Source organism: Poecilia reticulata, chromosome 5, assembly GCF_904066995.2.
Source record: "Poecilia reticulata chromosome 5, P_reticulata-male-v2, whole genome shotgun sequence".
NCBI classification, from domain to species: domain Eukaryota; kingdom Metazoa; phylum Chordata; class Actinopteri; order Cyprinodontiformes; family Poeciliidae; genus Poecilia; species Poecilia reticulata.
This window is the reverse complement of record NC_088834.1, coordinates 18,441,833-18,453,839: the sequence shown is the minus strand read 5'-3', so window position 1 is coordinate 18,453,839 and position 12,007 is coordinate 18,441,833. Positions and strand designations below refer to the sequence as shown.

At 37.1% G+C, this 12,007-nt stretch overlaps 1 protein-coding gene and 1 long non-coding RNA gene across 3 annotated transcripts; both read left to right on the top strand.

The window, feature by feature from the left end:
• Window positions 1-641: 641 nt before the first annotated feature.
• pa2g4a (proliferation-associated 2G4, a) lies at window positions 642-8,550 on the top strand. Its single transcript, XM_008409902.3, has 13 exons — window positions 642-836; window positions 2,678-2,806; window positions 2,950-3,055; window positions 4,364-4,433; window positions 4,522-4,614; window positions 4,844-4,907; window positions 5,050-5,128; window positions 5,225-5,303; window positions 6,018-6,151; window positions 6,244-6,338; window positions 7,053-7,180; window positions 7,262-7,315; window positions 7,433-8,550. The coding sequence occupies exons 1-13, from the start codon at window positions 755-757 to the stop codon at window positions 7,493-7,495; spliced, it is 1,176 nt and encodes a 391-aa protein (XP_008408124.1). The 5' UTR covers window positions 642-754; the 3' UTR covers window positions 7,496-8,550.
• Window positions 8,551-10,150: 1,600 nt separating this feature from the next.
• Window positions 10,151-11,839, top strand: LOC103465258 (uncharacterized). Of its 2 annotated transcripts, XR_533772.2 has the most exons (4): window positions 10,151-10,254; window positions 10,354-10,380; window positions 10,794-10,816; window positions 11,505-11,839. It is a non-coding gene; the product is annotated as an uncharacterized LOC103465258 (long non-coding RNA). The 2 variants fall into 2 exon arrangements; XR_014087600.1 differs by having other exon boundaries at window positions 10,241-10,380.
• The last annotated feature ends 168 nt before the right edge of the window (window positions 11,840-12,007 follow it).

The window sequence follows — 12,007 nt, the reverse complement described above, 5'->3', positions numbered from 1 at the left end:
ATGGAGATGGGAGCCAAATAGTACAAAAGAAACCAAAACCCAAAATAACATCAGTGGAGGCTTCTTGTTACACTTACCAATAACTATGTCAAAATCAATATATAAAGCACCATCTTGCTAAGACTATTACTTAGCACGATGGTGCTAAGCAATAGCACCACTCCCTTTATCTATTTCCTATTATTGCACCATTCTGGAACAAACACATTGTAATAAGAAATCACAATGTAAATAATTAGTAAATTGTGATTATGAAAAAGAATTATGAGACAATTATGGGTGGATCATAACTTGAATCATCGACACAGTATTCAGAAATAATACAATGTCATGTTTTCCTGTTTTTTTGCTGTGCAAGTCTAGGATGTAGATTAATATACGACAAAATACTATAAAATAAATATTACTATATATTAAATAATATCGCTATTATTCTCATAATGGCCATGAGAAATAAAATGCATGGATAAAATTGGAAGTACTACAAAATTATTAATGGTAAAGAACTAGTGATAATTTGACCTGAGAACGGCTTTGCAGAACTGTTATATAGTATGTTAGCTTGCCATACCATTCCCGCGTTTTTGGCGGGCTGGGTTGAGGTGACGTCACGCCGTAAAGTGGGAGGAGCTTGTGGAGCATACGGAGGCTTGCGCGCGTACAGCGAGCAGCTACGTAACGGTCGGAGCCGAGTTGATCTGCGGGGAACTGCCGCTTCGTTGGGCCCAGGAGCGACGGGAACTTCACTGCCAACATGTCCGACGAGGAGCAAGAGCAGACCATAGCCGAAGACCTGGTGGTCACCAAGTATAAGATGGGGGGTGACATCGCCTCCCGTAAGTTGATGAAAAATTTTAAAGCCGTTTGTGACTGGGACGACCTGCCCTTAACGGCCTGTCGCGCTGCCAGCTAGCGACGTTCCCCACGCAGCGGCAGAAGCAGCAGCAGCAGCAGCTGCTGCAGCTTCAGCCATGTGCTTTTACATTCAGGGAGCACGTATGCTATCATAACCGGCAGGCGAACAGGTGCAGGCGCCTACAGTTTTATACCGCCAAGTTAGCCGAAGCCGAACCTTGTAGTTCAAGGTTGATGTTCGGTTTTAAATGGGGGGGAGCCTTTAAAACATTGTGAGATGCTAACAAACAAGCTAGCTCAGCTTGGTACATGGTTGTCCGTTAAACTAAACGCCAACGAGCCGAAAGATAAGAACGGAATCGACTGAGTTAGTCATTATAGCACGTTCCTGAGTTACTGGTATCTTTTTCATTCAGTGATGTTACAAATATGTATTAAAAGCCACTTCTGTTCACTTTTTATTTTAATTTTAGAATCACTTATGCACCACGTTGACTGGCTCTTAACAGGCTAACATTAACTATAACATATGGAGGAATTATTTTCATGAAATTATTTAGTTCAGGAGAAACATTAGAACTTAATGTTTTAAAATTAGTTGGGAGAAGTTTTTTTCATTCCTGGATGTCAATGTTTGTTTGGCCTTTTTTAATGGTAAAAAAGAAACGCAGTTTAAGTAACTTCTCATATCACATGAATTGATTATGAAATCAAGTAAAAAGGTGAACAGGTCCAAGTTTGTTACCCAGACTTTCCTAAGTTTAAACATTGATACATGCTAATATAAATGGTCTTATTTTGTCTTTTTTGTGACATTTACTTACAAGTTGGTTTAAAAACATAATTTCTTTTTATTAAAAATAATATTTTGTAGACATGGCTTGTCAAAGCTGTTGATATTCATCTTTAATTCACTTTTTGTCTGTTGAAATACTTGTAATACTTGTTAGTTTGCCACTAAAAACTACACAATATTTTCCACCCATGTAGGTAAGCCATTCTGTGTGCATTTATTTTTCTTTGTGGTTAAACATTTTTGGGAATTATTGAACCAAACAGTCATTAAAATGCTCAGATCTAAAATATAATTTAATTCAATATTATTCAATTCAACATCATTGGAAAACTCTGTATAGAACCACCCATTTATTTTGCTTCAGATTCCTATATGGACCAGTTGACTTAAAAGAAATGTGACAGATTATAACCCTGTTGGTATATTGTTCATTTCCATCACGAGCCTATCAGAGCAGGTCCAAAATCATCCATATAAAAAAAAACTAAATCATATGTTTTTCTTCATCAAATAGTACTACGCAATCAAAAGTACAAAGTGAACAGCATCCAACAAAAATATTCACTAATTAGCAAGTATAAACAGAAACAATAATTTTTTTTCTCTCCATCTTCATTTGTGCACTTTGTACACAAATCTGCACAGAATGTGTTCTGGTAAAAAAAAAAAAAAAATGGCTACACAGAATCTCATAGACTATGTTTCACATCAGGGCTTGTATTACCTGCCTGTATTATAGCTGCAGGTAATTACGGGTATAAAGCCGTCCTTTGGGCATTGCAACACAGACTGTTGAGCAGCAACACAAAGCTTTGGGTGGATGGATCACAGATTCTGTCTCCACTGCAGTTCTATTACATCCATTCAGTATTTTGGAAACACCATAACTTCTCATAGTAGTACACTAGCGAAGCTGTTGTCACCAGAACACCTGACGTCTCTCAGTTTAACAGTATCAAAGTCACACCAGTAGACCAGCTACTGGGCTGACGCGCTTGTTAACTTGTGCGGTTTGTTTCCACACAGAGGCTCTGCGTAAGGTGGTGGAGGCAGCTAAAGTCGGGATCTCTGTGCTCAGCCTGTGTGAGGTGGGAGACGCCTACATCATGACCGAGACCGGGAAGGTCTTCAAGAAGGAGAAGGAAATGAAGAAAGGTGAGGAGAAGACTGTGTCGCTTGTGTCTTTAAATCATCTCAGTCTGGATTGAGTTGATCAGCTGTTTTTAGGACTATTGATTGATTGAGATCAACTTGTGGATCGTTTCCAAATGAAGACTCCTCTCTTCTCTCTCTTCTAGGCATTGCCTTCCCTACCAGCATCTCGGTCAACAACTGTGTTTGCCACTTCTCTCCCCTGAAGAGTGACCCCGACTACACGCTCAAAGACGGAGATCTGGTCAAAATGTAGGCGCCACACTGCAGTAATGTTGCTGCTTCCAGTGTGTTTTCCTTCTTTATGTCAGTGTTTTATGTTAGAAATGTCTCTTTATAGCTGACTGTATTTAGGACATTTAATTATTTCATCCACTTCAACACATAATCAATTTTAGTCTGGGAAAAAAAACAAGCCCAGAGCATGATACTATCACCACTTTGTTTCTCTGTGAATATTGTGGTGTTTCTGTGATAAAACTACTATTTTTGCTATTGTGCCTTAAAGTTAAAATTTGCTTCGATCATAATCTAATTCTCCCACTTGGTTTTGAGAGGGTTTACTAAACCCTGAATGTATTATTTAGAAGAAAATAATTGTCTGTCACATCATACTCCTTGTCCAAAATATGGAGAACCGATTGAACACCTCCAGTACCAGGCATAAAACCATCCAGCTCCTTGCAGACATGAGTTTATCTCGTCTTTTCACCCATTTTGGAGAAAACTCCAGTTTTAGTAATTTTACCTGATATATTATTTGTGATCGTCTTCAATAAGCCGTAGTTGGTATAAAGTGCTGCTGTTGTTTCGTCTGTTTCTCCAGACTGGAACATTTGGACAGCGAGATTATTTTTGCTTCTTCGTCGCCTCTTGGCTCTTTGGCTTTAGCTTAACGATGAGAAGCCAACCAGGAGCTTTATATCTGGTTAAGCCGATTCGCTGTAATTGGCAACTAGTGAACTCGAGAAGCAAAAACACTGAGATTAATTTAAATATCTAAATAGTGGTTCAACAAAGTCTTCATTACTTGGCCTGCAACAGTTTATTTGACTTTTAGGTAATATGTCCCATTAAAAGTTGACAATATTTTCAAATTAGTTATGACATTTTAGCAACACCTTGCAAAATGTTCTGTAGGTGTTTCGATAGAGGCTGTAGTTGCACTGACTGCCACCATTTATGTGTTAAATGTTTTTAATTTCTACCTAATTATTTATCTTAAGAAAGTGCATCAAATCAAATAGTTGTTTTTTTTTAAGCCCAAACATCATGTTTATGCATTTAGTGGATAAAGAAATCAAATATTTTTCAGTATTTGGCCTGTAGATCGCAGGTCGATTGGTGCCTTTTGGTTTCTAATCATGTCTTTAGCATTCATAAGGAATTGTTTTATTCAGTATGTTGGTTACTGACTATACCCCCTTGTCATTGGCAGAATCGTATCTATTACTATATTCCAGCTGTTGGACTTCCAAAAAGGGAATTCATAGTGAAATAAAAGTGGCAGCTAAACTTCAGCTCTAAATGTTCACACTCCTCCTTGTTTTTTTTGTTTAGAGATCTTGGGGTTCACGTTGACGGCTTCATCGCCAACGTCGCTCACAGCTTTGTTGTTGGAGCCAGTAAGGTGAGAGCTTTTTAAAAACTAAATCCTGTTTTTAGTCACGTTTCTGCATCCTTTGGTTCACCGTTGCGGATCGGTTCTATCGCTGCAGGAGAACCCCATCACAGGCCGAAAAGCTGACGTCATCAAAGCGGCTCATCTGTGCGCAGAAGCGGCGCTACGCCTCGTCAAACCCGGCAACCAGGTAAAGCAATCGTGTGGCTAAAAAAAATAAAATAAAATTCTGTGAAGCATAAGGTTTGTGTACGTCTTAATCTTAACCTCAGGTTTTCTGCTGCCTTTCTCTTTGCTTTTTAAACGATTCAGAGCTGATTAGTTAACGCAACAGATCAGAAACTGCCTTAAATGTAAAAATCGTAAAGATAAAATGCAGATTTTGTTATAAAATGTCTGATTCCGTTTTTCTTTCTCAGAACACTCAAGTGACAGAAGCCTGGAACAAGATCGCACATTCGTTTAAATGCTCTCCTATTGAGGGTGGGTGTCTGCATCGTCATGTAACGGGATAATGGGATAATGGTTATGCATTCATAATCTGTCAGATGATGTTTCCATGGCACTATATTTCATTCCACAATGTTCAGCATTATTCACTGCTTTTGATTTTGTGGTTTTTAAGGTATGCTGTCTCATCAGTTAAAGCAGCATGTGATAGACGGAGAGAAAACAATCATTCAGAACCCGACAGACCAGCAAAGGTACCGTCGTCGTTTATTCTGAAAGCGTTCACAAAGATTATTAAAGCAACGGATAAGATCTTCAAATATTTCTTCTTTTCTGATTGTATTCTCCAGGAAGGACCACGAGAAGGCAGAGTTTGAGGTACATGAAGTTTACGCTGTCGATGTTTTGGTCAGCACTGGAGAAGGGAAGGTAAGTTGTCTCTGCTCCTCACTGTTAGGCCTGTCACAGTAACTAATGTTTCTGGACGATTAATCGTCCCAGAAGTTATGATAAACGATAATATTGTTGTTTTGAGACAATTTACCAGTAATATAATGGTAATGATGCAGGAACACATTCTCAAAGATCAATAAGCTTTAAATTCCAATGAACATTTAATACTGAAACTGGAAGACATTTTAAATATCCAAAATAAATAAACAAAACAGGAACGAATAATAATGAATTAAGAACTCTCAGGAAACAAAATTATCCTTCAAAAAATGGTGCAGTTGAGACTAAAACTCCAGACTGGAGACTTTTATCATCCGGTTTTTGGTAGAAAGAGAAAAACAATAAATAATGAAATTAGAAATTATTGAGTTTGTTTCAATTTATCATGCAATTAGTTGATTTGATTATTGTGACAGGCCTACTCACTGTCACACTTTTTTTTTATTATTATTAATTATATCACAGTGACACTATGTAAACATGTTAATTTTGACAACATAAGATGTTTTACATCAGATTTAGCCAAAGCTGCTTTCAGTCTAATCCCTGGAAAGACGATTAAAAAAAAAACATAGCATTTACATATTCCATCCCCAATTCATACCCAACATTCTCATTAATTTACCGCTTTATCTAATTCACACTAAAACCAATATGGAAAGTTAAACTCCACGTCTGGTTTATTTTCAGGCCAGAGACTCGGGTCTGAGGACAACCATCTATAAGCGGGACCCCAGCAAACAGTACGGCTTGAAAATGAAGACTTCTCGTACGTTCTTCAGTGAAGTGGAGCGACGCTTTGATGCCATGCCCTTCACACTAAGGTCAGGAGGCAACATGTCGCCTTTACTGCTGCCTCCCGTCTGAAGTGCCACATGTGCAGCAGGTTAATAAACGCCATCGATTCTTTAATCAGGGCTTTTGAGGATGAGGCTAAAGCTCGTCTCGGGGTGGTCGAGTGTGCCAAACATGAGCTGCTGCAGCCCTTCAGTGTGCTGCATGAGAAGGAGGGTGAGTATCTTGCCTTCTGTTAGGCGTCGAGTTACGTCCTAGAAAATTACAAAATCACAAAGTTCATTTCATAGATCGATAGCACGCAGAATCAAACGCTTTTTTAAGTGTTTTATTCTGCTAATTTTAACTGTTATAGCTTACAGGTAATGAAAACCCAACATTGTGTTTCTCAGAAAATCAGACTAATACATAAGACCAATTAAAATGTTATCCAAAGAATGACTAAAGTGTATTCAATGCTTGAAATACTTGATCAAAGCAGTGCGACTTGGAGACAAATCGGCTTGTGGCTGCTTTAATAAGCAGCCTTCAGGTTGTCTTCATTGTTGCTCTGCTGTGTCCGATTTTCTTCAGTTATCTCTGTTGCTTCAGCGCCTTATTCTACCAGACTGCTTTTCCCTCCACTCAACTTTCCATTAATACGAGCAGCCAGTCTTCTCCATGATTGTGTAGTTCTTAACATGATGTTTTTGCATAGAAAAATAACTTGGTGATCTTGGTTGAAGTCCAAACTTTCAGAGAAATTAAAGTTGGGTGTTTGCTTCAGCTTTAAGCTTTAATCAGCATTAATACAAGTAAATGTCTGACATGAATCTTAGTGTGTAAAGAACCTATACATGTTTTCCCTCTTGAATAAATTCCTATTTTAACAATATTTGAATTTATTAAGACACATCTTTATTACCTCAACTATTATTTTTTTCCCTCCAGGGGAGTTTGTTGCCCAGTTCAAGTTCACAGTGCTGCTGATGGCCAACGGGCCTCATAGAATCACAAATGGACACTTCGATCCGGAGCTCTACAAGTCGGAGCACGAAGTTCAGGATCCAGAGCTAAAGGTGAGTCTGAAATGAGTCATAAAAGTTTCAACTTCTCACAAATCGACATTATGCTTCCTGAGTTTCTCCTCCCTTCTCAAGGCTTTACTACAGAGCTCTGCAAGCCGTAAAACACAGAAGAAGAAGAAAAAGAAGGTAACTTCTGGAGTGATGCGCAGTAAATTCTGGCACGGTGTTGCTTTTTGCCACTTTCAGCTGAAGATAACTAGTTTGTCAGTTTCCATATAACTTTAACCCTCCCGTGTCCTCCAGGCGTCAAAGACGGCAGAAAACGCAACTGGACAGCCGACTGAGGACACAGAAGCACCAGAATAAACAAAACTGCCTTTCCACACATGCAAGACCCCAAAGACGAGGGAGACAAAACACGACAAGTTTTCCGGAGCTCTCTGCCAATTAAGCAAATTAACCTGACAGGTTTATTTAGAAATACCTACATTTGATCAATATTAGGCTTAACCCTTTGCTTTATTAATTGATAGAATCACTGGAGAAATGTTTCCTTTTCTTCCCTAACTTGGCCAAGGAATGGAGGGAAATTGAGCATGTCATTCTTTTTTCTTCTCAAAATGTGCATCAGACGTGTATTTTTTTTTTTCATGCAGTTTTGCCTTTTTCTTTTTGTATGAAAATCACCAAACTGAGTTTTAAACGTGATTAAGACTTAAGTTTTTGAGCTCTGCATAGAATTTCTTTTTGATTTATTAGTTAGAAAATAAGCTCATGTTGGTTGCTTTTCGCAGCAAAGTAATTGTAATGCATCTCCACTTGTTTCTAGTTCACAAACGTTTTTAAAACATCGAAAACTGGAGTCAACCTGAATTATTTTCCTTGGCAATATTATGCAGTAAAGGATTAAATATTAGAATAAACATTTATATTTTTATTATGGCCATATTTTTCTTTGAAACGTCGATGTTTTAATCCCTAGATTTTAAAAAAAGCTGAACAGAGAATATTTTAGGTATACAAGAAAAGGAAGTGGAAACAAACCTGACTTTAGGGAACAATCTGCTACATTTACTGCCATTCCCCTTTTTATGGTGAAAATAAACATCTATACTTTGTGATCTAGTTTAAAAACAGAACTTTTCTACCATTTACACCTGTAACACACTTTAGTCTTATGAATCATAGAGACTAAAGCTGTTTAAAGTTTTGGAAAACTGGTCTGAAGACGAGCCTTCAGTCGAGACAGAGCTGTACGATCATTTCATGTCAGTTTCCATTTTGAGGTCTGAGAGAAGTGTTGGTTCATATTTGCCCGCAATTAAATGCGTTGGGAGAAAAGCACAATGCTGCTTTTTCAAGCTCAACCACTGGGCAAGTAACTTTACACCTATGAAAATGGAATAAAATGTTTTCATACACATCTGGGTTTCTTTGTGTTTTGTTCACCCTCAGGTTGTATAATAAAGAATTATATTTTTATACAGGATAGGAAATGATGCTGAAGACTGCTGAGCACTTTGTAACATGAAATGTTTGAATAACAGGTAATTAATTCAAATACAGTTTTCAAAGTACTTGATCTCCCTTTGAGCCTGTACACAAAGTTTTAAAAATCTAATTAATGATAAAATATTAATTTTAATGTATTCTATGTGTTATACCAGTTGATATACTCAAGAAAATGTATAAATTTCACCACCAGACATTCACTTGCAGAAGTTATCTGTGAAGCTTGCTGAAGTTAACAGGTAATTCCTAAAAGTTTCAAGGAAAATCACTTTACCTGGAAGTGATTCTCAGATATATAGCATATCGAAACCTGTAAACATTAAGATTCAGAACAAACGAGGTGCACTTTACAATGATTTAACTTTTATAACTGAAGAGAAAATAAATATTAAAATACAGAGTAAACGTGAGATAAATCTTTCCAAGTTAACTACATGTTTGAAGCAAATTATTTCACTTATCGAGATGCTGAAAACGGGAGGTTTTTAAAAATTAATACCTGAATAAAAACAGCAACCAGAAGAATTAGATTCATAATACCAGTTTGATTCTTCAATACCTATTGGAGAACATATTTTAATGTATCAAAAGTTACGTGAAAAAAGTTGTTTATACCAGACCCAGTTTTGAAGATCATTCCAAATGGTATTTATAGCTTTACAGTGAATATTGTCTCAGTAACCGAGTCATGAATTGTTACTAATGCTGAATTTCGTTTGAAAAAAATATTTTTAAGAAGAAATCATTCAGCAATTTTGTGATAAATTTGCTTTACTCTTAGAAAGAATGGAAGAAAGAAGGATATTTGGATATTATTTTTCTTTTTAAAAAGGTTTTTAAATAAAAACATTTTATTTAATGTTTTTATTTCTAAATAAAAACATCTATTTCTAAATAAATGTTAATAATGGGAAATTTGAGTGTTTCTTATTAAGTTATTAATAAATTTGTGTCTATAAAGTGAGTAATTTATTATCAAAGTCTTATTATCATTCCTTTAATTAGTAAAATCAAAGCAGGGAAAACTGGCTTTAACAATGTGAAATTGAGCAGTCTAAGCTAGCCTTTAGATTTTCTCTGTATGTTTTGTTGCCTAGCAACCGGAGCTGAGATTTTTAAATTAATTTAGCCGTTTTAATAAATAAAATATTTATAACAAAAAGTTATAGTACAAATGTTTATACACATGATAAAAGCCAAACAACAGAAACCGAGTTCTGCTTTTAATTTCTGAGCCGCCAGATTTTGATATACTTAATACTAAAACTATCGTACTCTCCTTTCCCGCTCATACTTCATCCGCCAAAAATCTCCCGTTTGTCCCGCAATGAATCCTGGGATACGATGGGCAGCGAAGGATACACTATTCGTCCTTCAAATCTGGGGAAAAGAATGACGAACTTTGTGGGCCGCATTTGAAGGAGCCTTCGTTGTTTCGCTTTGACTAATCACACTTAAAGTGCGGCCTCCGAAGGATGTAGGCACTGAATTTTATTGGACAAACCCTACATTTCCCTACACGCCCTGCGCCAGTCTGGTGTGACGTCATAAGTTCATAAAAGTCGCGGTCCTTCATCGTCACATCCTCTTTCCGTTGCTCTTCTCGCTTTGAGGTATGGTGGACCGTCTCACCGCGAACGAAATCCAAGTTAATCTTTGATATTTACAAACCATCTGTAGTTGCTAATCAGTTATTTGGGTCATTTTTACAGAAAAATCTCCACACGATGAGAGCTAAGGTAAGATAAGGAATTCAATCTCTGTATTTTAGATGTTTGTTTTTTCTCGCGTTGCTATGCTGCTAGCTTGTATCTTAGCTCGGCTTCCCTCGCTTCTTATTCATGCCCAATAGACAAACAGGATAATTTAACCTTAATTTATGCTGAATGTGTGATAGTTACTTACTTGCAATGGTTCAAAGTTGAGTAATCCCACCCTACGAATATTTATTTGAAAGAAGGCCTGTGCTGCTTTGCGTGCAACCGTTAGCGAAACCAAACCAGTGACTCCATTAATGCCATGTGTCTTTTTGTTGCAACAGTGAGACTTTTAAGTTTTTAATATTTTATTAGAAGCACAATGTCTTCCTTTTCAAGCAGCCGTTAAAATATATAAAATGTTTCAAACGTAAACAGTTTTTTTTCTCTTCTAGTGGAGGAAGAAGCGTATGCGCAGGTAAGCACCCACTGCATGCCTACATTGTGATTTTTATTTGTATATCGGTGTAGGACTTATTTTTATGGGTTAGCTTGCTGTGGTAGCTAAAGCTAAGCACGTGCAGTGTATTTTATCTATATTTAATTTGAGATGACATTTAAAAATTCTAATAAACACCACATGCATGTTGCAAATGAACAAAATCAGGGAATTTTAAATCTCAAACTATTTTTAGGAAGTGAGAAGTATAGATGTGCCAAGAGAATTTGATCATTTCAATACAAATTTAACTTTAGGGATCACAACTATCCAGAACAGACTGAGACAGTTTTGTTTTTTAAAAAATGACCATTTTATACACCTACATACCATTCACATATCGCTGTTTTGTTGTCACTTTGGTTTGATATTGCATCTTATTTCCACTTAGATTTTTACTTTGTTGAGGCAGTTTATATTAGTGAATTATCACAGTTGGTAATCCCTGAGCTAGTTGAGCCACACAAAATTTAAAATAATGAGGTGTGTCTTTACAGTAGCTGATGAGTAGATGACAAAAATTGATTTCACCAAAGTTTTTGCTTTATGAACAGTTTTATTGTTCATAAATGTTCTACTAGAGATTCAGAGAGAGCAAAAAGCACAGTCTCAGTAAGTTTATTTTGACTGGACATTTTCCTCAAAGCTGCTGCTTTGTTTCCAACAGGCTGAAGCGTAAAAGGAGAAAGATGAGGCAGAGGTCAAAGTAAGCCCTCATCGCTGCCAGCTGTGATCCATCTGAGGTTCTCCAGATCTACAGACCCATTCATCCAGGGAGTGGATCACTTGGAGCATCTACTGAAATTGTGGCCAAGTCCTGATTTTCCATCGGAGGACGACTTCCACCGGGCCAAGCTGTGGATGCTTAACTGGAGGAAGGCAAAGATACTGGAAGGATATCAGAAGTGCAGCTGCGTTGTTCATGGACCATAATACAACTTGTTTTCCAAACTGTCATGTGGTGTATTGAACAATAAATGAACACTGTTAAGTTTCCAAACAGTTCAGCCTCTTTTATTGTGTCAATATTTGGCTTCAAAGAAATCATGGCACTTGAGTTGGCCCTCTTGAGGGAGAGTGAAAGCTTGACGAAACTGGAGATGTATCAAAAATAGTGTAGGCACAGCTCCAAATTAGATTAGAAAGTAAAAACATTTATTACAAAGTGAA